We start from the raw sequence: 24,990 nt of genomic DNA on the forward strand, positions 1-24,990 counted from the left end.
CATACATACATAATATATATATAATATACATACAGGTACTGCATACAGACATACACATACATACACACATACATACATAAAAAAAAAACATACATACATACATATACATACATACATACATACACACACACACACATATACATACATACATACACACATACATACATACATCCATACATACATCCCTACATACATCCATACATACATACATACATACATACATCAGTGTACATACATACATAATAAACATACATACATTACATACATACATAAAAATCTTAGGAATACAATAATAAACTGAAACTGATCTCCTCAGTCCTCAGAGTGTCTCACGAGAAACAGTTTCACAAATTTCTAAAGTCTAAAAAAAAAATCATTTTTAGATGAGTATAGTAGAAAATCCTTTATTGAGGTGTACCAACGTATAACAAAACACTGAACAGTCAAGAACACGGATAAAGTCTTAAACCGCTTTACCTACATGCAGGCACTTCTTATCATAATGTACACAGGGCCATGAACTGGAAATGAACGGATAATCAAAGTAAAACATCTAAACATTGTTTCTACGATCGATTCCGCACACATTTTGACAAAGAAAACATTTCTCTAAAATCCTGTCCTACTAATGGACTACACTGCACTGTGTTTTTATATAAAAACCATAAATATAAAGACTACCGGGAAAAAAGCAAAACTCAAAGTAAAATATCTAGACCAAAAGGCTTCAGTTATTCTTTAAAGTGTTAATTAAAACATTTGGCAGTAATTGCAAAAGCTTTCTGGACATTTAAATAATAAACCTAAAACCTCTGGGGGGGTAAAAGCAGAGGTGTAATTTGACCTCATTCTAAAGAAAAGTTTCCACATTTTAAACTGTAACATATGATACTGAGGTCAATCACTGTGATGCATTTCACGATTAACATGATTGTCTGGTTCTCTAAGGCATGATAAATATGAAAATGACTTCAGGCACCTCTATCTCAAGCACTGCTGAGGCACATATATAACCCTGACCGACCATCAGAGAGGACTAGTTGGCCTGGTTCTTCTTCCTCAAAACATTGCGAAGGTTCTCAGACATCAGAAAGGGTCGTTCTGGGCTGCCGTCGTTCCTCTCCAGGTCCTCCACTGTGATAAATGAATGTGAGAAGAGATGTTGAGGAACAAACAACCCATGGTTTACCATTAGCTAGCACACTAGAGGAAAGGAAAGTGGCATGCCTACATTCAACAAACACCTCACACACAATATTCAGACCTAAATAACAAATGCACCCTCTTGCATAATGTTTATTAAAGGCTAAAAACAAAGACACCTAAAAGACATTGGAAAATACAGAAGACAAAGTTAAAGGCTTCCCAAGAAGGCCACAAGGTGCTTTACCAAAGTACAGTACGTACTGTAGGTTGCAAACTGCTACCAAAAACAAAAGACAAACTTAAAGTGCATTAAAAAGTTATGGCTTGCAATCTGGAGGAACTGCAGCAATAACATCAGCTGCATGGCACTTAAATTAAGAGCAACATTAGATATTTGTCCATCATAGAATGAAACAGCAGCAAAACAGAGTACACTCAAAAAGGGCAAAACCCATTGTTCTTCTGACAGCAAAGATAACTAAAACACTGAATCAAAAAAAATGATGTAAAACAGTCAACTGATGTATAAAAACAATGTGCCTGGTAACAAGTCTGAAAGTTGTTGCTGCTGAGCAGATGAACATGCAAAGCAGAAGGCACTCACATGAAATCAACACTGACCTTATTTGCTTGCTTTCTTAATACACATTCATACTGTGTATAATTGCAACTTTTATGAAGACTTTTCATCATCCAAGTTCTTTTATTGTTTTAACAGTAACACTTTACTATGGAAGCCTGTTTCCACCACTGAATAAAATATAAAACAAGGCAATTGCAACTTTTTATCTCACAATTCTGACTTTTTTTCTCTGAATTGCGAGTTCATATTTGGCAATTCTGACTTTATAACACGCAATTGTTAAAATATTGTTACGCAAGTTATAAAGTCAAAAATGCAAGTTATAAAGTCATTATTGCGAGATATAAAGTCACAATTGCAAATTATAAAATCAAAATTGCGAGATATAAAGTCACAATTGCGAGATATAAAGTGAAAATTGCAAGTTATACAGTCAAAATGGCAAGATATAAAGTCACAATTTTGAGTTATAAAGTCAAAATTGCAAGTTGTGAAGTCATAATTGCGAGATATAAAGTCACAATTGTGTTATAAAGTCAAAATTCCAAGATATAAAGTCATAATTGTGAGATATAAAGTGAAAATTGTGAGATATAAAGTGAAAATTGAAAGATATAGTCATAATTCCAAGATATAAAGTCATAATTGCGAGATATAAACAAAATTGTGAGATATAAAGTGAAAATTGCAAGTTATAAAGTCATAATTGCGAGATATAAAGTCATAATTGTGAGATGTAAAGTCATAATTGTGAGATGTAAAGCCACAATTGCGAGATATAAAGTGAAAATTGCAAGTTATGAAGTCGTAATTGTGAAATATAAAGTCATAATTGCGAGATATAAAGTCAAAATTGCAAGTTATGAAGTCATAATTGCGAGATAAAGTCGCAATTCTGAGTTTTCTTTCTCGCAGTTGAGAGATTATATCTCACAATTCAGACAATCAATTTTTCTCACTACTGCTAGTTTATATCTTGCAATTCTGACTTTATAACTCACAATTGCAAGAAAAAAAAAAGTCAGAATTGTGAGATAAGTCACAATTACCTTGTTTTATTTTTTATTTAGTGGCAGAAACAGCCTTCCATACTTTACAATAAGGTCCCATAAGTTAATAAATTAACTAAAGTAAATTAACAATGAGTTACATTTGTTAGAGAATTTCTTAATCTTTGTTAACATTAGTTAACAAAAATACAACTGTTCATTGTTAGTTCATTTTTAATTAATATTCACATATTAAACTTGATTTTAATAATCAGTATTAGTGTTTAAATTAACATTATTAAGATTAAGAAATGCTTTAGAAGCATTTTTCATTGTTGGTTAATGTGATCTAAGTAGTTCAGTAAGTTAACAATAGGAACCTTATGGTAAAGTGTAACTTTTTTATGATTTAATATCCTGTTTCACGTCACATTATTGAAGAAAATAGATTGTGAATACATTTTCATGTTATTCTCAAAATCATTTTCCCTGACTGTCTATTTATTCCCTTAACATACAATTATTGAATGATTGACAGCTCAACGAACCGCAGGTATGATTGAACCTTGTGACCATTCAGTAAATGAGATTATATTTCCACATATAATTACAAATTTCCATCAGTTTTCCATTGTTTTGTCGGGAGGCGTCAGCTGCATCGTCTCGTCACGTGAAGTAGGGGTCTGAGCCGCATCCGCGTCCTTCATCAGGATGTAGCGCAGCTCTGTGGTCATGTGATACGGCCGCGCTGCAGAGCCGTCATTGCGCTCAAGGTCTTCACCTTTGTGTGGTGTTAGTGATGTTTAGTAATGTAAAGACATCAGAGGGAATAAGCAAAGAATGTGTAGGTATGATAAATGTGGAATTGGGTTTGTGAGGAACAGATGTTAAAATATGAAGGTGTTGAAGAGAAAACCCAAGGAGGAATGATGGGGAGAAAAGAGAGGGAACAGCCATAAAAGGAGAAAGAGAAAAAGAAAGAATCAGGTTATTATGAGATGAAAGACAGAAAAGCATATCAGTCCCATTGAAATGCCACACCTTAGTTAAGCAGGTCCCATAGACAGATTAGAAACACCTCATAACAAAATACATAACTGGAACGCAGATTAAATCCTCAGTCTAAGGTGCCTTGAGAGGTTTAAACCGAGATACATGCGCCGCCATGCAAGTCAGTCGGACCATTAGTGACACGAGGCTTCATCCAAAACAGATTCAATATTTCCCTAAATGCAGCACTAAACCATTTTTTTTAAAGGGTCACAAATTACAATTTTAAAGTAGGGGGTGTATATTTCTTTGAATTGATTTTCTACCTTCCAGAGTGGGCCTTGACGGCTTGATATTTATACTCATACTAGCGGTTTCTGGATTTATTAAATGACATTTATTAATGGCAAGTACTCACAGAAGCAGAGGAAGAGTGTGTCCACACACATGGCATAAACGCTGAAAAACCCATGAGCAATGAGGTAGGAGCCCACCAACACAGTCTGGAGAAGAAACACAGACATACATATTCAGACAGACAGCTGCAGCTTTAATTTGTCTATAAATACAGGCTAAATACAGATAGCACACATGCATACACTACTGTTAAAAGTAAGTGATAGTTTTATTCAACAAATAATATAAGTCTTCCATTCCATATATACTGTATGTTTATCAAACTTTGTTTAATAAAGAATTCTGAGCAGATGGTTTCTGATCGTGACACTGAAGACTGGAGTAATGATGCTGAAAATTCAGCTTTACATCACAAGAATAAATTACATGATAAAATATATTCAAATAGAAACTGTTATTTTTAAATTTTCTAAAAAAAAAACAAAAAAAAAAAAAACAAAAAAAAAAAACACAATATTACTGTTTTTACTGGATTTTTTAATAAAATAAATGCAGTCTTGGTGAACATAAAAGAGACTTCTATCAAAAACAAAACTAAAAAACCCTAACTGACCCTGAACTCTAACCACTGGATGAGCCAATGTTGCTGTGTCTTTATTTTCCAGCATGGCCATTATTTGGACATTACAATTTAGACAGATGTGTTAGTTAAATTGAATATTATTCAATTAATTTACATTTTTCATTTATAGTCACTTTCGATCACTCACCAAAATAGGAACCCAGTAGTAATGGAGACTGGGTGCAGCGTCCTTGAACGCATCTGTTTGTCCTGAGAAGAAGAAGAAAGCGAAGATCCCTGGGGGAAAAAAGGGGGAGATAGAAAGCTACTTGATGTATTATATCAAAATGTAGTCTAACTTTGTCAGTAGTATATAAATCTAATGTTCAGTTCAGTATTATATAACCGGTCTAAACTAGGAAACTTACCCACAAGCCCCACGATAAGGAGTTTTCCAAGGAATAAGATGAAATCTGTGACCTTATCCAGGACTACCACCCTGTGATGAGTGAAAACATCTGTGAAACATTCGTCAAATTCTGCCAGCCAACACTAGCTTACAAAACCTAGTGAGTGCCTTACTTCCTACACCTTGCCTTTTGAATTTTTTTTTTTATTATTGGTCTATGTTCAAATGCATGCACTTCTTTGCCGTTATCAGCATCATGTTTCATTGTTTGTTAGTGTTTCACAACACTGTCCATTTAAATATGTTAAAATCCTGCGCTCAGTTTCAATTCCTTCAACCCAGCAGCTTGAAGATGTCACCCACCTGATTACGTTTCTCATGAGGAGGAAGAAGGCATCACGTGCTGATCGGCAGAAGTTTTTACCGTATATGGCAACCTGTGGCAGAAAAAAACACTTATTCAGCAAAGATTGCATATAGAGATGCTATTAACATTATATACAGTCATGTGTTTAGGCATCGGGGGGGGAGAAATTAAGATTGCCTCCTCTTTGACACTTTAGTGAATGGGTGCCGTCAGAATGAGAGTTCAAACAGCTGACAAAAAGATCACAATAATACACAAGTCATCCAAAAAACTCCTGTCTATCTTTTAACATCTTGTGAAGTGAAAAGCTGTCTTTGTAAAAAAAACAAAACCATCATTAGATTTTTTTTTTACTTCAAACTGTCAATTTTAGAAATAGTCCTTTCTAAAATTGCTAAAATTGAGTTTTAAAATGAAAAAGAATCATAAAATAAAAATTAAAAAAACAAACAAATCAATAAAAGTTTAAAACATTAAAAAAATTAAAAAAAAAACAAAACAAATATTTAGATTATAAAACAAAAAAAACAACAGGTCATTTTCTTTTTTTTTTTTTTTTGGAGGAAACTTTATTATGGATTATGGACTGGAAGCTAGAAGCAATGGTTTAAAGTTAAAGTTAAAGTTAAAAAAAACCTTAATGATGGATTTGATTCTTAAAACACAGCTTTTCTCTTCACAAGATGGAACTGGAGTTGTGTGGGTTACTTGTGAATTATTGTGATGTTTTTATCAGCTGTTTGGACTCTCATTCTGACGGCACCCATTCACTGCAGAGGATCCATTGGTGAGCAAGTGACGAAATGCTAAAATTCTCAAAATCTGTTCTGATGAAGAAACACACTCATCTTAGCAAAATTTTATTTTTTGGTGAACTATTCCTTTAAGTTGCGGTGGAAGAACACGGACCATAATATAGGCGTTCCTGTTTATAAACTTGATGAACTTCTCCAGGCACCAGAAGCAGCATTTCAAACAGCACAACAAGAACTTGGCAAATTTATTCTCTGCTCCTGTAGGACCAAAAGAAAGCAAAGAGTTCACAATCAAAAGTTCACAAACAGATTATTGTGAACAGTGCGGGATACAGCAATGGATAATGTTCGGCATCATTTCAAAACAGCAAGCTGCAGGGTCCTAAAGGGGTTTATTTTGCAACAATGACCAGATGAATGTACATTAAGCAGCTCATTACATGACTACCTATAAATACAGGTGCTTCTCAATAAATTAGAATGTCGTGGAAAAGTTCATTTATTTCATTAAACCAAAACAAATAAACAAACTTATTAAATAAATACAGTGCACACAGACTGAATTAATAAAAATAATTATTTGGTTCTTTTAATTGTGATGATAATGGCTCACATTTAACAAAAACCCACCAATTCACAATCTCAACAAATTAGAATACTTCATAAGACCAATAAAAAAAATACATTTTTAGTGAACTGTTGGCCTTCTGGAAAGTATGTTCATTTACTGTACATGTACTCAATACTTGATAGGGGCTCCTTTTGTTTTAATTACTGCCTCAATTCGGCGTGGCATGGAGGTGATCAGTTTGAGGCACTGCTGAGGTGGTATGGAAGCCCAGGTTTCTTTGACAGTGGCCTTCAGCTTATCTGCATTTTTTGGTCTCTTGTTTCTCATTTTCCTCTTGACAATACTCCATATATTCTCTATGGGGTTCACCATGATCATTTAACCAACTTTTGGTGCTTTTGGCAGTGTGGGCAGGTGCCAAATCCTGCTGGAAAATGAAATCAGCATCTTCAAAAAGCTGGTCAGCAGAAGGAAGCATAAAGTGCTCCACAAATCTTGGCAAATGGGTGAAGTGACTTTGGTTTTCAAAAAACACAATGGACCAACACCAGCAGATGACATTGCACCCCAAATCATCACAGACTGTGGAAACTTACCACTGGACTTCAAGCAACTTGGGCTATGAGCTTCACCCTTCCTCCCACACCCACTGTCCTCTTTTTGGAAAACTAAAATATGGTCAACCTACATTAAAAGGCACAGCTGATGCGACTCGAATAGATACGGTTCTTCTTCTCCTTAGCCCAGGTAAGCACCTCTGACGTTGTCTGTGGTTCAGGAGTGGCTTAACAAGAGGAATACGACAACTGTAGCCAAATTCCTTGACACATCTGTGTGTGGTGGCTCTTGATGCCTTGACCCCAGCCTCAGTTCATTCCTTGTGAAGTTCACTCAAATTCTTGAATCGATTTTGCTTGACAATCCTCATAAGACTGCGGTTCTCTCGGATTGGTTGTGAATCTTTTTCTTCCACACTTTTTTCTTCCACTCAACTTTCTGTTAACATGCTTGGATACAGCACTCTGAGAACAGCCAGCTTCTTTTGCAATGAATGTTTTGTGGCTTACCCTCCTTGTGAAGGGTGTCAATGATTGTCTTCTGGACAACTGTCAGATCAGCAGTCTTCCCCATGATTGTGTAGCCTAGTGAACCAAACTGAGAGGACCATTTTGAAGGCTCAGGAAACCTTTGCAGGTGTTTTTAGTTGATAAGCTGATTGGCGTGTCACCATATTCTAATTTGTTGAGATAGTGAACTGGTGGGATATTGTTAAATGTGAGCCAAAATCATCACAATTAAAAGAACCAAAGACTTAAACTACTTCAGTCAGTGTGCACTGAATTTATTTAATACACGAGTTTCACAATTTGAGTTGAATTACTGAAATAAATGAACTTTTCTACGACATTCTAATTTATTAAGATGTACCTGTAAATAAAAGGACATGAATTACTGATCTAAGTTAACGTTATTTTATTATGTGAAAAGAAAGAGGCTGCAGAGTAATCTGATAGACATGAAACTACAGTACCATAGCTCTGTAGGTTAACAGTCATTGCATGCACATATTCCATAACATATTGCAGTGATTAACCAATTACATAAATTTTTGATCTGTTCAGGTTTCTCTCTTACCCTTGAGTTTGTGGTCAATATACTCCAGCAGAACCCTGATAATCTGGACGATGGCAAGGATGAGAGAACCAAACGCCAGAGAGCCTGTGTGATATCTGTGTGTGGACAAAATGCATCAAATGTATCAACTAAATCATTGCTTAGGGCCCAAATGACATGCATATTGCATACATCTTCTTCTAAAGCCATACCTGAGGGATCTGCCCAGAGAGGCACACAGCGGGTATGCAGGCATGTCATTGGGTTTATTAGGAGCCCAGTAGTAGGATGCAAATGCCCCTGCCAGAGTCATCTGACCCAGAGCAGTGACAAAGTTTGCACACCAGAAGAACAGGAAGACGTTGTAGAATTGAAAGAAGATCAGGTATTTGTGATATGGCGTTTCCCCACCATAGAAAGCAAACAGACACTCAGACCGCGGACAGTCTGTCTTCATAGCAGAAATAGTGAAGTTCTGGAAGAGTCAGATAAATGAGAAACAGGGATCATTCACTTTAGGATTGTAAAAAAAAAAATTATTGTATAATACAGTGTAATGTGTGTAATATTTTAACTATGATTATGCATGAATATGTATTTAGGCACCTCAGGTTCACAGGTCTGTCTTCCATGTGGACAATCGGTTTCGTTGAAAACCTTATAAACAGGTTCACTGGATGTAGAGAGGAAACTGATCAGAGCGATTAAGGACTAGTACTTGTGTGATCGTGACTAATATGTTGAACAAGTGACTTTTTATAGACAATACTGTGTTTAAAGAAGTTTTTTGGATATTAGATTACCATATACATCCATTAGGGCTGAGTTGCCGGGAACTTTATTGCTTTCAAATATCCCTAACATTTTCTTCTTAAATAGATAAATATATATCTCCACGGACAGTCATACAAAAGTATCTGTGTATTCAGATTGTTAAGATGTAATTTAATTTTGGTCGATGTTTCGACAGTGCCTTGTTCTTTTTCTGGAGGCTCCTTAAATCATGCAATGGACTTACATGTGTTTTTTTTAAGTGAGTGACTCAGGGGGTGACCTTTTGCCCATTGACCTTCCATTAGAGTGATTTTAGTTAAGATTAAGTGAGTGACTGTAAGTTCCTGTCTAATGGTGCCAACACTGATTAATGTTACTGCTTCAGTCTCGAGTCAAGGATACACTGCAGTGATGCCCCAGTACGCAATGACTATGGTCAGGAGGAAGAAGGTAAAAATAGGGTAGAACAGTGAAGACATCACATAACCGACAGCCCTGAAAGAGAACAAAAAAAACAAGACTTAAAGGTAAAACACATACCACGTCTTTAAACTTAAATAACAGGCTTAATCCCCGTAACAAGATGATGTTGATGTGGAAACGTCACTACTGTTTCATATGGATTCCCAAAGACACAAACCTGCTGGCCTCCTTCATGAGCTCAACAGCGATCCGGATTCGGTTCCTGAGGAAGATGAGGATTATGATGATGATGACCTCCAAAATAGCCAAGATGATGACTGCAGAAAGGAACAGGAGTTACAAACTGCTAAATCTACAGGACCACAGCAAAACTACTTGACTTTTCTTAGAGGAGTTGTGAGAGAGAGAAAGACTAGCCACAGCAAAATAGTAATAAACTGATGACTAAATTATCCATGCAACTTTCTGCTATGATGCCAAGGGTGTTGTGGGTGGTTTTTAGTGTGTTGCTGTGCATTTGATAGTGTGTTTGAGATGGTTCCTTATTAGCCCTAATTAAAAAACGATTTTATGATAATGGCTTGGGTTCATCCTTCAATTTTTGTGGTACGGATTACAATCTGTAGTTTAATATTTAAGGTCTTTTTCAATTCCTAACCCCAAATATGAGCAATAGTAAGAGTGCGGCTACTCACTGAAGGCCAGCCAGGTCTGTCTGATGTGCAGGTACACAGAGAAATCGGGCTGGAAGCCCAGCTGCTGCAGGGTGATATTAGAACCAGCCGTGTCCTTCAGATTGACATACTTTATGCTGCTGTAAGCAATACCTGTGTAAGAAACAGACAAATGACTGACAGTTTAACAAAATACTAGACAGGATGAATGTATTAAAGTGTGTGAACCGAACCATACCACAGGCAACGACAGCGATGACCATCAAGATCATGACCCAGACCATGATTCCAGCCAGATAACGCAGAAGAACGATGAAGATCAGACTCAGCACCACAGCGATCAACAAACAACTGCACGAAGAAACAGATTTACAATCACAGCAGGAAAGACATTCATTGAAATAAAATAACTATTATGATATATTAAACAAGTAAACACTTCGAGTAGTAAAATAAACTGAATATAAAACTAACATAACTAATATAAAAATCATATCATGTTTTTATCATACTTCTAATATAATAATTACGAAACAGAAATATGTAAAAATAAATGACACAAATACACCACTACTTAAAATGATTAATTATATTAAAATAACACTGATCCAAATATTAACACTAATTATTTTTATTGATAGATAGGATATATATTCACTAATATAAAGAAAAAATTACTTACATTAGGATCCAGTACCAAGACTTTGTGTAATCCTCAAAGATCTTCATTGCAACTTGACGACCCTCCATGACTACTGTTGCATTCCTTTGATTGTCAAAACAAATATGAATTAATAATAAATAGCCCCTTGAACTGCACTGCAATTGCAGCAGTGGCGACATATAAATGATAAATTTCATTGCAACATGCATGTTTGAGTACTGTAGTATAAATATGTGTTTACTTCATTCCAGCCACCAGATCTTTAGCGTCTCTGATTTTTTCTCCATCATTAAATTTATCTTGATCGCCCACTGTGATGACTTCACCCTTCTTGCCTAGAGATGGAAAACATCGCTGCAAAACTGAGAGAGAGAACAATAGGATTAAGAATCAGAATCACAAAAAATTTGTAATAATTTCCCATATAGTAAATATTGTAATAATAAAAACAAAAGCTTTACATGGTTTGCTGGAAATCAGATATGCAGGACACAGTTTTTTTTGCAAAATTTCCGTCATTGGCTTTAAAGGGAAAAAAAAATAATCCACCATAAAACATCAAAAAAAAAAAAAAAAAATTACTGAAAATACCAACAGCAAAAAATGATTTGTTTAAAACGAACTTACCTTATTCCCTGGGTCTTCTCTGCAATAGCTTTTGTAATATTTCCAGTCTTCTGGTTTTGCAATGGCGGTTACCAGAGTCAAAGTGCGATCAGGACATTTTTCTACACACACCTACACACAGGAAAAAAAAAAAACACTTCAAAAACTCTCAAAAACAAAACAAAAAAAGTCTATAACATAACCTTAGTTTTGCATGCACTTATTTACTAAAACATGAAAAATCAATGCTAAAAGAAAGTAAAACTTCATAAAAGATTACGAGCATACTGCAGATACAGTGCCTATTATTTTTAAATAGTATGTGAAGCAGTCATTACTATGCAGCAACTAAGCATCATTTGACAAATGCTGTCCATTTATCAACAAGAAAAGTTATTTTCTTATTTTTAATCCAGTGTTGTATATAATTTTTTTTTTTTTAAATGTTCACTTATGGCAGTAGGAATCAACATAAAAATACATAAACAATATAGCTTGCCTTATTTCTAAGTTGCTTTGAAAAAGTGCCTGCTACACAAATTATGTAAATAAATGCAAATGAATGATAAGTTGAATGCACTGCATTGTGGAATCCAGTATTCCCACAGTGCACTCAGAAACAGGTTGTGTACTGCACATGCAAGCACATAATAGAAGAGAAAGTTCACATGCTATGAACAGAGTTCTGCTACAATGTATGAGCAGTATAGTAGCATGCCAATCCAAAAACAGAGCTGCCACAGACGGAAACAGGTGGACAGGAAACAAACCTGAGGCGTGGGACACTGGAACTCCAGGAGGACCATGGGACTGGCACACTTCATCATGTTAAAGTAGAACAACAAGGGCTTCTTCCTGTTACACACATCACAAAAACACATTCTCAGTTCATTGAGGCTTACACTGATTAATTTCAATTAAATGAAGAAAGATTTATCAAGCATTCCTAGTCCTTGCAACATTATTATTTTTTTTTTAAGTTTCACTCAAAAAGACATATCACGACATATCATAAGGTTGCACTACAAATAATCCTTATCCGTTATTTTTACTGAATGTGCTGTATATTTTCCTTCATGTTATTTTTTCAGATGGCAGGAGAATAAAATAATACTTGATATTTTCATTGACATAGTATAAACAATATCCCATTTGGAAAAAAAGTCATACAGTGCGCATTTGTGGTCTGCTCAATTTTACTACATACCCTGTGAATAATTCACTGGAATGCGCTAAGAACCTCTCCTTTTCTCCCCAAATCCTCACATCTCTATCCAGGCTTTAAATGTAACGGTCTTTCATTTTCACATTTGTTCCCTATTAACAGTTGGAATGTTTCTAAAGCAGGTAAACACAATATTTCTTTTCTGTCAAAACGACAGAAATCACATTGAAATGTCATCACTCATTGTTCTAGTCAGTGAGCATTTTTGATTAAGGGAACACGTTACATAACACAGACATATATTTCTACAGAGATATTTAGTACTTGCATAATATTGTTGCAGTAATATTTTGCAGTTCTTCGTGGTCTATGGAAAGTAACTTTTCACATTTGAAGGTTAATGTTACCTCAATGTGCTATTTTTTTTTAAATGCTTATTATTGCATTCATAGAGTGAACCTGATTCACTGATTATTTACAGCTAAACAGTAGTTACTTCCATAATTCACGCAAAGCATCACGGGGCATAGGAAAAATGTCGTTACTCACAGTTTTACTCTTAAAGTTCTCCTTTACAGTCAAGATTTACAAATGATTTGACTGAATCTTTAAAAAGAAGCGGAACAACAAATAATAATCTTAAATTTGGTGTAACCTACTCCAGTTTTCCCTGGCCACAGTACTGTCCCAGGCTGTCTGTGGGGTAGATCACCTTCCTCGGGTCACCGTGAGTCCAGGCTGACAGATGCAAACAGAAATGAGTATTTCATTCACATAGAGCAGGGATTCTCAAACCTTTCAATGTGCTTTTCATGTAGCTACATTTCCAAAACCATGTCATTAGAGTATGAGAGGTTTTAAATGTGTTAGATTTAATAAGTGCAATTTATTTCTGTGAACTGATCAAACTATCCATTTCAACTTCAAAATTCCCATTTAATGATTCATACTCAAAAATGTTAATGGAAGTGCAGGTGGAGCATTTTTCATATATGTTCTTTAGCACATACACACGTAGGTAAATTTTACTGTGTTCATTTAGTGAAAAACGGTGTTGAAACATGAAAAATGTCTTATTTTCATTTGATCTTTAGTGTGTTTTAGTAGTTACATTCAGCACTGTAAATACATTCAGTTCTTTAGTTTAAATTGCAGTCCTCTGAAAAAAAAAACACCTTTTAAAAGTCACTTCAGAGAAAATACAGATTATTAAATATTTTGAATATCAGCAAAATACTGAAATAAATACATATTTCTTAAGCTATATCACCCAACACTAACAAACACACACTCATCACACACAAACCAAAAAACAACACTACCACATAAAAAAAAAAAAACTGTAGCTTAAGGATCATTGTTACACAGCAGCACCCAGTCCGTCTTTAACACTATTGCAGACTGACTCACCCAGTATTCCCACCGCAACGTAGCCCACTATGGCCACGATGAAGAAGATACAGCAAATAATGTCTGTGCATCCTCTGTGGAGCAGAGAGAAACAGTCTGTTGCAACACCCTTTAAAATGCTTTAAAATGGTCATGAAAGGCAGTTTCAAAAGTTTAAGTTGTTTACAATGTTAGTTTAAAAAAAAAAAAAGTCTAATATTTGTATGAATGATCATTTTCCATCCTCATTTTCACTCTGTTAAAGTAAATAACCACTGCTGTGATTGGCCAACTTCCTCTTTTACAGCAGTGGCGGATACAGAACGTCGTTAATAGGTGGGCCTGGTGAATATACGGAGGGGCCTCGGGTTTTTTAAATTTTATACACCTGATTCCCGGGCTCCGTATTATAGAGCTTTCACACTGCGCGCGGAATCCCGTTCCATGTTCCGGTGCAGTGCAGAGATCATTTCTGATGTGATCACGCGCTTAATTAAAGTGACAGGCTGACAGTGCATGGTTCGTGGTCAAAATGAACACAGATTGACATGAAAATATAATAATTCTCACCATAAATGCGTTTTAATTTAATTATACTCTTTTACACAGTCATCATTTTTTACTTTAGGACCGGGTGTAAGCAAGGAAAAATAAAATTTACTTCAACAAGGCGACATAATGAACAACTCTCGTCTCATTCATCGTGACTTAAATTACCATAATATACTCAGCTGTATTTCGAGACACAGAGCCAGAAGTGCATTCACAAAACGTAAACAAACGCCAAAGGAGACGGTGAACATTATACAACAAGTGGCCAGAATAACACAGATAACAGCCTGTTAGATGACGCCACACATAAAATAAGAAACAACAACAGGTCTCATAAAAACTCGTTAAAAGAGTTGCTACACCCAAACTGAAAAAAACTCGAACCATCCTTTCAGAAACAGCAGTAATGCCACGTCGGGCCAGCATAAAAACACACACAACGTACCTGAGCTCTAAACCAGGCGGAGTCTTCTGCTTTGATTTGAAAACGCTGATTATGTCATCATAATCCGAAGTGACAATAAATTCTTTCAAAGGACAGAAGTGCCAAGTTGTTTCAGGCGTCCAGTTTCCAGCATGGATGACCTCAGGCGCGTTTGGATCCTCAGTAGCTCAGTTAGTTTGCCGCGCGAAAACGTTCGGTCTGAAACGCGCCCCGCGGTGTTGCGTGATAGCATCACTGGACTGACACGTGATATGCCGAAATAATTTTTTTATTTTGTAGCTATTTTTCGTAGCTACTGTACTTAAATGTCCTCAGGAAACTATTAAAATTAAATTTATTTATTAATTCGTTATTATTAAAATAAAAAATAAATTGTTTTTATTAATCTGATTGGGTGGGCCACCAGTCAATCTGGGTGGGCACGTGCCCACCCAGGCCCACCCATAAATCCGCGCCTGTTTTACAGCATGTCATGTGTTTTGATACTCTAGATGGCATGCGATAGATAGAACCACATATGTTTGAGCATGTTGAGCATTACTATTGTCCAAATTTCAAATCCAGACATTTTATGTTTAAATATCAAGAACATTTTGATTCTCCATTTCATGACCCCTTTAAAAGCTACAGGACAAATACAGAATGACCAATGCACAACATTTCATAAGACGAAGCATCAAGCATTGCTGTTTGCATGTAAGCACGTCAGTGAAATCTTTTTACTAAAATGCCAGGTTTGATATCAATGCCGAATTTTTTTTTAATTATTATTATTATTTTTTGGGGTTTGTTGTTCATTAAACAAATCTGCTGCATTACTTCAGACTTAGAATCAATGCATGGACCATTGTTTCAATACTTTAATGGTGCTTTTTTTTATCTTTTTTTGGAGCTTGACAATTAAATTAGAAAATTAGAAAATAGAAAAGCAAGAGCACTATGAAATGTAATCAAATAACCTAAAGTCATACATGTTTGAAATGACATGAAAGCGAGTAACTGATGATTTTTAGCTGAACAATTACTTCAAATAACATAAAAATCAAAGAAATCGGCTAATTTCTTACCTGTTGTGGATGGGCCCTTTGAAGTCGGGGTCAAATTTTTTGGGCTCTCCTGTGAGAACAACAGTGAAAAACTAAATTAAATACAATAAAAGAGTCAATAAAGAAAACCACTCACATATAGGCCATAAACTTGCATTTCAAGCTGTGTTTACCCAACTAAGCACATGTTTGCATGACCCCTGCTTATCTGCAGCAGAGGAGTTTCCCCAGCAGCACACACCTAGAAAATGACATTCCAGCATGGTGAGTGAGCAAGAGCTTCCTCAATATAGTAAACGACCAGCTAAGACACCCTAGAAACCACCCAAAACACCCTAGCAACGTGTAGCAGCATGCTTAAAACCACTCAGAACACCCTTGTCTTTTGGTAGTGACTTATGCACTGGAAAACACCACTCACATTTCCATCAGGAATTCACAACTCTAGTTTTGTGCCAGAAATAACAGCATCCCACGCAAATTGTTTTGGAAATACTTCTTATTTTACAGCCCTGGAATGAACCTCCCACCACAAAATGGAATGTAAAGGGTAAGTCAAGTAAGCCAAGAAGAGTTTTTCCATTTAATTATACGCATGCTTTTAATTACTGTACAGTTGTTGCTGCTTGTCATTTAGGGCCAGAGGGGTTGCTTCTAAGATAAGTCAGTCACATGGTATGAAATGTTGTGCTAAACAGGAAGTGACCAAGCTTTCCTGTTAAGTTAATTTAGCTCAAATAATGAGTCATGCCTGAATGATGTCATACTTAAAAATATCTTAATATCACTGCATTAGAAAAGAGTGTCAATCTAAATGGCACTTACAGTATTAAAAAAAAGACAGCACAAGCACATTTGCATGCAAAAATTTCACAAAAGCATCTATTAGGTTTTATATATAGGTTAGGTTAGGTTTTCAAACCAATTTAAAACCAGATTCCGTAAGACAAGTGCAAAAAAAAAGTTTGTTTGCCACTTGCTTTGATATTTTTGGATCTGATATACTGGCATTCAGACATTTTTAAGCATGTCCACTTTTTGGGGCCACTGATCTGCAATCATGTAAACTGAAATAAACGAAGAACAGATGTGCAAATGCTCTCATTCGCCAACCACAGAGCTGTCTTATGGAGAAAACTGGTAGAATTTTCCATTGAGTTCAGGAAACTCTTGTCTTGTACTGGGACAGAAGATCTGTTCCATTTGTGTCTCAAACACTAGCATACATAATAACTTAAAATGCATAAACATAAAATGAAACATCACAACCAACAACACACAAAAAATGGACCAAAAAGTACTTAGATTACAGTTTTAACAAACCAACTAATAAACTTAATGTGATGCATATTTGCCAGTAATAAACATAAAGATTACAGTTTTAACAAACCAACTAATAAACTTAATGTGATGCATATTTGCCAGTAATAAACATAAATGTAACATGTAAGAAACTGGTAAGATTCATTCAAAAAAAAAAAAAAAATAACTATTTGTGTCTATTTTAAAATTGCTTAGAATCGGCATAAATTTGTTCATCGTGAAAACAATTACATTTATCCTGTTAATAAAGTATGTGAACATGGTGAAAATATGGCTAGTTGTTGAACAAGCACCGTTCAGTTAGTTAAAATTCATGAGACTGAAAAAAATACATTTATTGATTATATGTGCACACACACACAGCATTTCAAATACAGACATTTGATTTCATAGTGTACAATACCAAGTTTAGTATAAAATACGTTAGTTAAGCAGAGATGAAATGCCTTTTAATAAGTAATAGTAAGTGTTAGCTCATGGTTGTAAGGTTTATAAGGTAATAGCAAGTAGGTTTATGGTTGTGGATTAGTTAAGTGCTTAAAACCTTAGTTACTAAAAACTGCAAGGTTGTTGCTAATATTCATCTTTATAGTAAATAAGTTAGTTTGGCCTCATCATTACAATGATTTATTTTGTCCTAAAATGAAACCACCATGGATTGCAAAAAAAACAGAAAGCCCCACCACTTAATGGGAAGATACTGGCATGAGAATTTCTACTGTGGCATGTGACTGCAAACATCCACACCCTCCGAGACAGACATGCACAGACTGAGAGCTTTAGTTCCCGGGCAGACCAGGGTATTGTGAAGATGGACAAAGGCTTAGTATGATACTAATGCAGTGTTAACACACTTCTATGAATACACCGAATGAATGCAAATGGAATAAAAGCCAACAGCAGCGCCATTAAAGCAGCTTCAGGGAACTGAAACGCAAAAATCCAACAGGAAACATCCCACAGATTATGGGAAACCATTTGAATCAGTGTCTGGACATGAAACCAGGCTGACTGCACAGAAATACTCCCGGCTATCTCATTACTCATACAAGAGAACACAACAGCAGAACTTGTGGTAAATTTCTCAATGAGAGCTTTGAATGTCTTGTCCACAAGTCAAAACCACAAAAACATAGGAACGCTTGCAAGAGAAGATACCATCAAGTGACATTACCGCTCTTTTTGTAAGCACCTTCCTCCACAGGCATCTTTACGGTCAACGGCTCTGTCTGATGGTACGATATTCCTTCAGCCCACTATCTGACTGTTACTTCCTGATTTCAATCGGGAAACCAACCTGCCACTGTTGAAAACTGGTTCAACCAGTCTAGAACAGGTTCAAGCAGAACTAAACACCCCTATTCAAGCAAAAACTATTGGATTTCCCACATTTTATCTTTGCAAACTTGGCTCTGTGTCCTTTCTGAACCGTTTTGCTTTTTTGTGTCTAACGCAAGGAAGCATCTGAGCTGGGTGTGATGGCAACGACATTCGTTCGACTTCATTTACATTCATTTTGCTATTTTGTTGCAAAGCAACTTTGTCGCATAAGTGTCTCTTCAACCTTCCTAAATTAGCAGCATGACTGAAATGATTCAGATTTTTTTAGGGGTGGGACAATAAATCGATTTGTGGATCAATTCTGCGATTTTCCGAATGCATCGCAATTCTCTCTGGAATCTGTTCTGAGGTTAGTTTTTTCCAGCAGGTGCCAGATGACGCTCTAGGCTAGTTTTTAACCGCACACTCAAATGCTCGCAAAGAAGAGCGCTTGTGTGTTCAACTGAGTAATGCAAGTGGTTAAATGTACTACTATTATTATATTTTAATTTTAATAGTTGTTTAACTACCTTACTAACTAAAAGTCGTAGTTACTAGTTTGTTAATAGCAGGAATTGGACCTTAAAATAAAGTGTGAAAGTTTTTTCATTAGTTTGAAGTCAGTATTAACAATTGTTTCAGTTATAGTTTTATTTATATTGGTACATTAAGTATAATTAAATAAAACAGGGTTACTTATTTTACCTAAAATATCTTAATAGCATGAAGAAACCATTCAAAAAGGTTTTTTTGAAGAAACAATTGACTTCGGTGACTCTTATTCTGTGTCTGATGATTAAAATGAAGTCAACTGTGTTTTTAAACAAGATTTTTGACAAAGCAGTGAATAAATAATTTGTATTCATTATTATTGGTTCATTTTAGTAAAGATAAGGAGTAAAACATACAGAGAAACAACGTCCATAAACATCACCCATAACATTAAAACAAATGTTCACTGCCCTTTAATTATGTACTGTACGAAAAGGCAAAGGAAGAAAACAAATCAATACCACTTCCATTTTTCTCTCAGTGACTAATGGAATGAAAGCTCCTGTCAGCAGTTCATTTCCTAGACTGAATGTGATAAGGCAAATAACTGGCACTGTACATGGAGCTTACACATTTCAAAAGTCACTGTACAATTAAGATATGACTTCAGTTTTATCAGGGAGAAAAATGTGACGTTATGGAAATGCCATTGCGATTTCCTGTGGTCTGGCTTCTGGAGAAATAAAGCACAATGTGCTCTGATAAATTCAGGAATTCCCCAGAAGTTTTCAGTAAACTACTGTGTTATCAATCATTAGTAATCATTACTTTATTTCTAAGCTGACTATAACATGAGTTAACTACAAGATGCTAGTATACAAGACAATTACAAATACAGCCCCTAGAGCATAAGACATGAAGGCTGTACTCAGTGCTTATTTATGTTTTATTAGAGCCTGGCAAAAACTAGCACTCTATAAAACTAATAAAAATGCATAAAAGGAAGTACTCAGTTGTTTTTATTCTTAAAGAATTGCTAAAAATTACACCAACACAGTGACTCATATCAAACCCTACACCCTAAAAAACAAATTTAGCTAATAAATGCCTTTAATACTATGCTAAAAAAAAGACTCTACTAGACAATACGTGTTGCAGTTAGGTGATATAACAAGATTTCAGTGAAAAACATTGCTTGTAAACCATTAGAGAAGTTGCACTGCATTTAAAAGTTATCCCTTCCCTAATTTGAAACAGCTGCAGTCAAACTCAGGCCCTCAGCAGCAGAAATAGCACATAAGTACAGCTCAGAAAAACATACGGGTTTAAAATTAAGAGGTTAAGGCCTTATTTTACATCTTTAAAAAGCGCCATCCTATATTCCACCCTTTAATTACATGCACTCCAACTCGTGAGAGCAGCCTCCCCTAACTATGTGCTCTATGACTCGGGTTACAAGAGATAGCCTCCTTATGAAGAGATATGCAAGAGTGAAAACAGAGCTATATTGGTTTTTGACCTAATGCACAATCAATAATGTTCTTGTTAAAGCAACACAGGTATCAAACAGAAACCAAGGACAGAAACCATATGCAAACTGTTAGAACAACCACAACTGAGCCTTTCAATGCGGTCAGTGTTGTGTCCAAGGAGTTGTATTCACGCACCCAACAGCTGCGTAGTTTCATATGTCTGTATGTAATTTTAGTTTTACCCTGTGCCACAGCTTTGCTGTGATTGTTTAGACTATTAATCTATAAACAAAACTGTACACTAATAGTATAACATGAACATTTCAGCCATAACAAAATGCGATGGAAAGCCAAATGCACAGCATTTTTTTCCCACCACCAAATCTACAGCAGCTAAATTTAAAATCACAATGTTTACAGATAAAAGCGTTCAGACTTTATGCTTGTTCAGGAGTAAGAAACCAACTAAACATGACATGAGGTAAAATACTTTCAAAGAAATTGCAAAATATGAACTGACAAAGCTAATAACGGGACTTTTAGGCGTTGCCTTACTAACAAAACACCTCAATATAACACAGTCTTTCACTTTAACACGGCGCGTGCATCCAGAACATGTCCCTTAGCTGATATCTGGGTGTTTATTTATCGGCGGCGAAGTAATTAAAACCCATTTCAGTTTCTGTTTGGAAGCGTAAATATGAAAGAGCTCTCTTAAAAACCTGAAAACAAAAACTTAAACAACAAACACCAGCAAATGTAAACCAGGAATAAACTTACCGTATTTTGGCTTCTCTTCCATATCCATTTCAGCTTAGCGTTTATTTACCACCTGTGGTGAACTATACTCTAGTGATCATGTGCATTTCAGTCCACAACAAACTGATTCATCCAAGCGTGTACGCCTGCAGACTGCAAGAGAGGGGTGTAACTTGAAAGGGGTGTAACTTGAAGTAGGAGGCGTAACTTTAAGTTGTCCAAATCACACAGAACCACACGAGATGTCAAAACGATCAGTTGCTGGCAATATGGCCGCTTGCTGTGAGAGACAAAACATTTTTTCCCGAAATAATTGTTTAAATTCAAGTGTATAAGTCATTTTTATACAGTGGTATTGTTTTTGGAGTTAATAATCTATTAAAACTAAGGTGTAAAGTAAGCAACATATAAGCAAAATGTGTAAAGACGCTATCCCCCGGGTTCACAAGACTAACTGAGCTATGGCCTAAACCTGGCTTAATCTAAACTCTGTCTGTGACCTACATAATATAACATATTTGTGATTTTGCTGTAAAAACACGTTTTATAATGCATAACTAACAGGGGAGCTCCATTAAGTACACGTCTCAAAAGTGGATTTACATAAACCATATATGGGTCAAAGACGAAAAAGGGTTTAAGCATAAAAAAGATAAAAATAAAAATGCAATAAATCTTTAAATTTTTCCCCCCCAAAAAACCAAAAAAATTAAAAATTAATCTAATTAACAAAATTGCAATTTTGAAAAAAATAAATATCATACATTTTTCCCTGATTTACAGAAGACACCCACTAAAATGTCATTCAGTGTAAGTCTTGTCAGGCATATTTACAACAAAAATCAATTTATGACATATTAAAAGACCAATCACTTTCAACCCATATTACTAATTAGTTGTAATTTTACATTTTCAAATTTGCCACTATCTGCATATTAAAATTATAAAAGAATAAGCTTTTTTACTCAAATTTTATTCAGTTTTAAAATTTAATAAAAAATCTTACTGACCAATGGGCAAATTTTAGGATGCAGTGGTCAGAATAAGCATGTTGCTTGACTTTTTACATAAATATTGTGTTACGCTGAATGACAATGTAACATAATATAAACCAAATTTTGACATTTAATTCTCCAAAAACGTACTTGAAACCTTAAAAGTAGACAATTTACTTACATTTAATGTGCTTTCTATGGACATAAAATCACTTTTGTAAATTTCTTTTGATGCGGACATCTTAACGTCTTTGACCCATATACATCTGGAAGACTATTACTAAATGTCTATTTATCATCTGACAGGACAATGTTTGATAAGTATTGCAGATGAGCACATCTAATAGACATGAAATAGTGAAGTAGAATTTACTTTTGTCAACACTGCTTTAGATGAGTGTAAGTCATGTAAACAAAAAAAACCAATTAAATTAACCAAATATAAGTAATCAAAATTAAATGAACATTTACAAAATTGATAATTTAAGAAACATTTGTGTTGGATAAAAAGCGAGTTACATCAGCAACTAACTCAACATTTAAATGTAGTATATCACAGATAAATCACTGAGGAGACTGACTCTTGTCTGATGTTACAGGGACAGATGAGATACGCGTGTGTTTATCTGCTGCAGAGAGACTGATGAAGCAATGCTGCCATCAAAGGATTTGTGTAAGTACAGTACAAAAATAAATGAAACATTTTAAATCTTAAGTTGTAGTTTATTTTAATTAGTGTAATTTTAAACAACTATTATAGCACTTTTCTGATTCTTGATTTCTGTGCATTTGCTGCAGATCTTTTGTGGTGGAGCAGGACCTGCAATGAAAGGTGAAAAAAAGGAAAAACCTGAAACAAAAGAATAAAGTAATGACTTTTTGGGTAGGATAGGAACAAGTCTGCAGACTGGTGTGTGCTGTGAGAATGGAGAAGTCCACAGCAGCATCCTGGAAATGGTCCAGCGAAACGGATGAGACACTCACTCACTCCACCTGCCCTTACTTTCTCATCTGAGCCGGATGTTGCTGTGGTCTCTTCATCCTCAGTGACCCCAGAGCCAGCGAGAGGATCTAGAGAAAGACCAAAAGACACTGAGGATTTGATTTTGGTAAAGTTTGTTCTGCTGCTTTCTGTTTATACAATGAAGGCTGACTTTCAGAAGCTTCAAAAGCATCTTCATCAAAAAATGTGATGGAGCTTTTATCTGAAGTGATTGACAGTGCTCTTATTACAGGGGCCTACAAACCCTGGATCAACCTGGAGAAAAGAGCAGTGCTCAAGGACATACTGGTGGTTTTGAACCAGTAACCTTCTGCTCACCAGTTCAGTGGTTTAGCCCACTACAAAAGTAATAAATCAATGCATGCACTTGTAAACTCTGTGTAAATGCTTTACAGGTAGTGGTGCTCATGGAGAGCAGACACATGAATGTTTGGAGCAGACACAGCAGCAGCTAGACAGACCCTCACGCACTCCCCTGCTCTTGTTTCAAGGTTGAGTTTTTCAGATACACATAACCATCATCATGGTCCTGTTGCATGGTCCTGTTGCTCAACAACGTCCCCATTGAGAAAAGTGAGATTGTGAAGCACAGCGCGGCAGCAGAATGAGCACAGCTGTGTTGAGATGATAGTAGGATGTTGGGTTCACCATCTGTAAATACATGATTGTTAGAACAATAAGTTTGAATGAGGCTTTGTATCATGTTGTTGAATTGTGCATGTATGCATTTATTGCGATGCTAACTTTTATACATTATTTTAATCATTTAGACATGTTTCTTGTTGTTGCCAGTAAATAAAACATAAATATTTTATCCATTCATGTATTAATTGCTTGACTGAAAATTTATGTATTCACATTGACTGCATTTGTTCAACTAGTGTATATTCATGTATAACTATGTCCCAAAAAAAAAAAAAAAATTTAGCTTCTTTTACTAAAATGTCATTTTAAGAAAAAAAAAATTATATAATTATTGGTTGGCATTTATGGTTGGCATGGTTGGCGTTATTATTGCATGTGTTGGGGTAGACAAAAGATGAAATTCATTATATTAATTCAATCTTAACTTTCGAGTAGTAATACTTAGATTTTTAGAGTATAAAATCAGCCCTTTGTGCAGACATTGCTGCAGTCGCTGAGGGAAACTGTACTGGACTGTTGAGTTAGTGATGCTATGAGGTGTTAGTGCACCTGTCCCTCTTTTTTTATTATTATTGCCAAACTTATTACATAAAAGATCAGGGTAAGACGGTTGTATCTAACAATGAACAATCATAATGACATAAAACAGTAAATAAAAATTTAAAAGTGTTCATCATAGTATGAGATATAAAAAAAAAAGCTTGATCACATTAGTGGACAAAATTTCAAGAATAACGATTTTGGGTTTTCGTAATAAAAACTTAACTGAACAGTATTGGCTATACTACAATCACAAACATAAAAAGGCAGCCGTTTCTTCAACAAGACAATAACATGGGCAATTTTCTTCATTATCAAAATACTTACAAATATATTAATTAAATCTGTCACTCATATATT

At 35.3% G+C, this 24,990-nt stretch overlaps 1 protein-coding gene and 1 long non-coding RNA gene across 5 annotated transcripts; one reads left to right on the forward strand and one right to left on the reverse strand.

Moving 5' to 3' along the window:
* Window positions 1-388: 388 nt before the first annotated feature.
* Window positions 389-21,637, reverse strand: LOC109066386 (choline transporter-like protein 2). 4 transcript variants are annotated; one of them, XM_042719649.1, is made up of 23 exons: window positions 21,469-21,637; window positions 16,103-16,151; window positions 14,060-14,133; window positions 13,309-13,387; window positions 12,255-12,339; window positions 11,506-11,616; window positions 11,340-11,400; window positions 11,120-11,240; window positions 10,897-10,980; window positions 10,453-10,565; window positions 10,236-10,367; window positions 9,758-9,857; window positions 9,520-9,612; window positions 8,950-9,034; window positions 8,556-8,818; window positions 8,365-8,459; window positions 6,313-6,416; window positions 5,400-5,473; window positions 5,056-5,126; window positions 4,836-4,924; window positions 4,127-4,211; window positions 3,330-3,499; window positions 389-1,134 (listed from the first exon to the last, which is right to left on the reverse strand). In XM_042719649.1, exons 1-22 carry the CDS (start codon window positions 21,494-21,496, stop codon window positions 3,339-3,341), a joined length of 2,157 nt encoding a protein of 718 aa, XP_042575583.1. In that variant the 5' UTR covers window positions 21,497-21,637; the 3' UTR covers window positions 389-1,134; window positions 3,330-3,338. The 4 variants fall into 4 exon arrangements, with proteins under 4 accessions (XP_042575583.1, XP_042575582.1, XP_042575585.1 ...); XM_042719648.1 differs by lacking the exon at window positions 21,469-21,637 and adding an exon at window positions 18,579-18,696; XM_042719651.1 differs by lacking the exon at window positions 3,330-3,499 and having other exon boundaries at window positions 21,469-21,636.
* Window positions 21,638-23,248: 1,611 nt separating this feature from the next.
* On the forward strand, window positions 23,249-23,801 carry LOC122136874. Its single transcript, XR_006154369.1, has 2 exons — window positions 23,249-23,551; window positions 23,678-23,801. It is a non-coding gene; the product is annotated as an uncharacterized LOC122136874 (long non-coding RNA).
* The last annotated feature ends 1,189 nt before the right edge of the window (window positions 23,802-24,990 follow it).

Source organism: Cyprinus carpio, chromosome B3, assembly GCF_018340385.1.
Source record: "Cyprinus carpio isolate SPL01 chromosome B3, ASM1834038v1, whole genome shotgun sequence".
Lineage (NCBI taxonomy): Eukaryota > Metazoa > Chordata > Actinopteri > Cypriniformes > Cyprinidae > Cyprinus > Cyprinus carpio.

Excerpts from the sequence above, each read along its gene's own strand:
- LOC109066386 (XM_042719648.1), bottom strand. The coding sequence starts at position 18,612 with ATGCCTGTGGAGGAAGGTGCTTACAAAAAGAGCG. Across the intron at positions 9,613-9,757 it reads CTCATGAAGGAGGCCAGCAG|GGCTGTCGGTTATGTGATGT; the intron begins GTTTGTGTCTTT and ends GTTCTCTTTCAG. Across the intron at positions 4,925-5,055 it reads CCTTATCGTGGGGCTTGTGG|GGATCTTCGCTTTCTTCTTC; the intron begins GTAAGTTTCCTA and ends TTTTTCCCCCAG.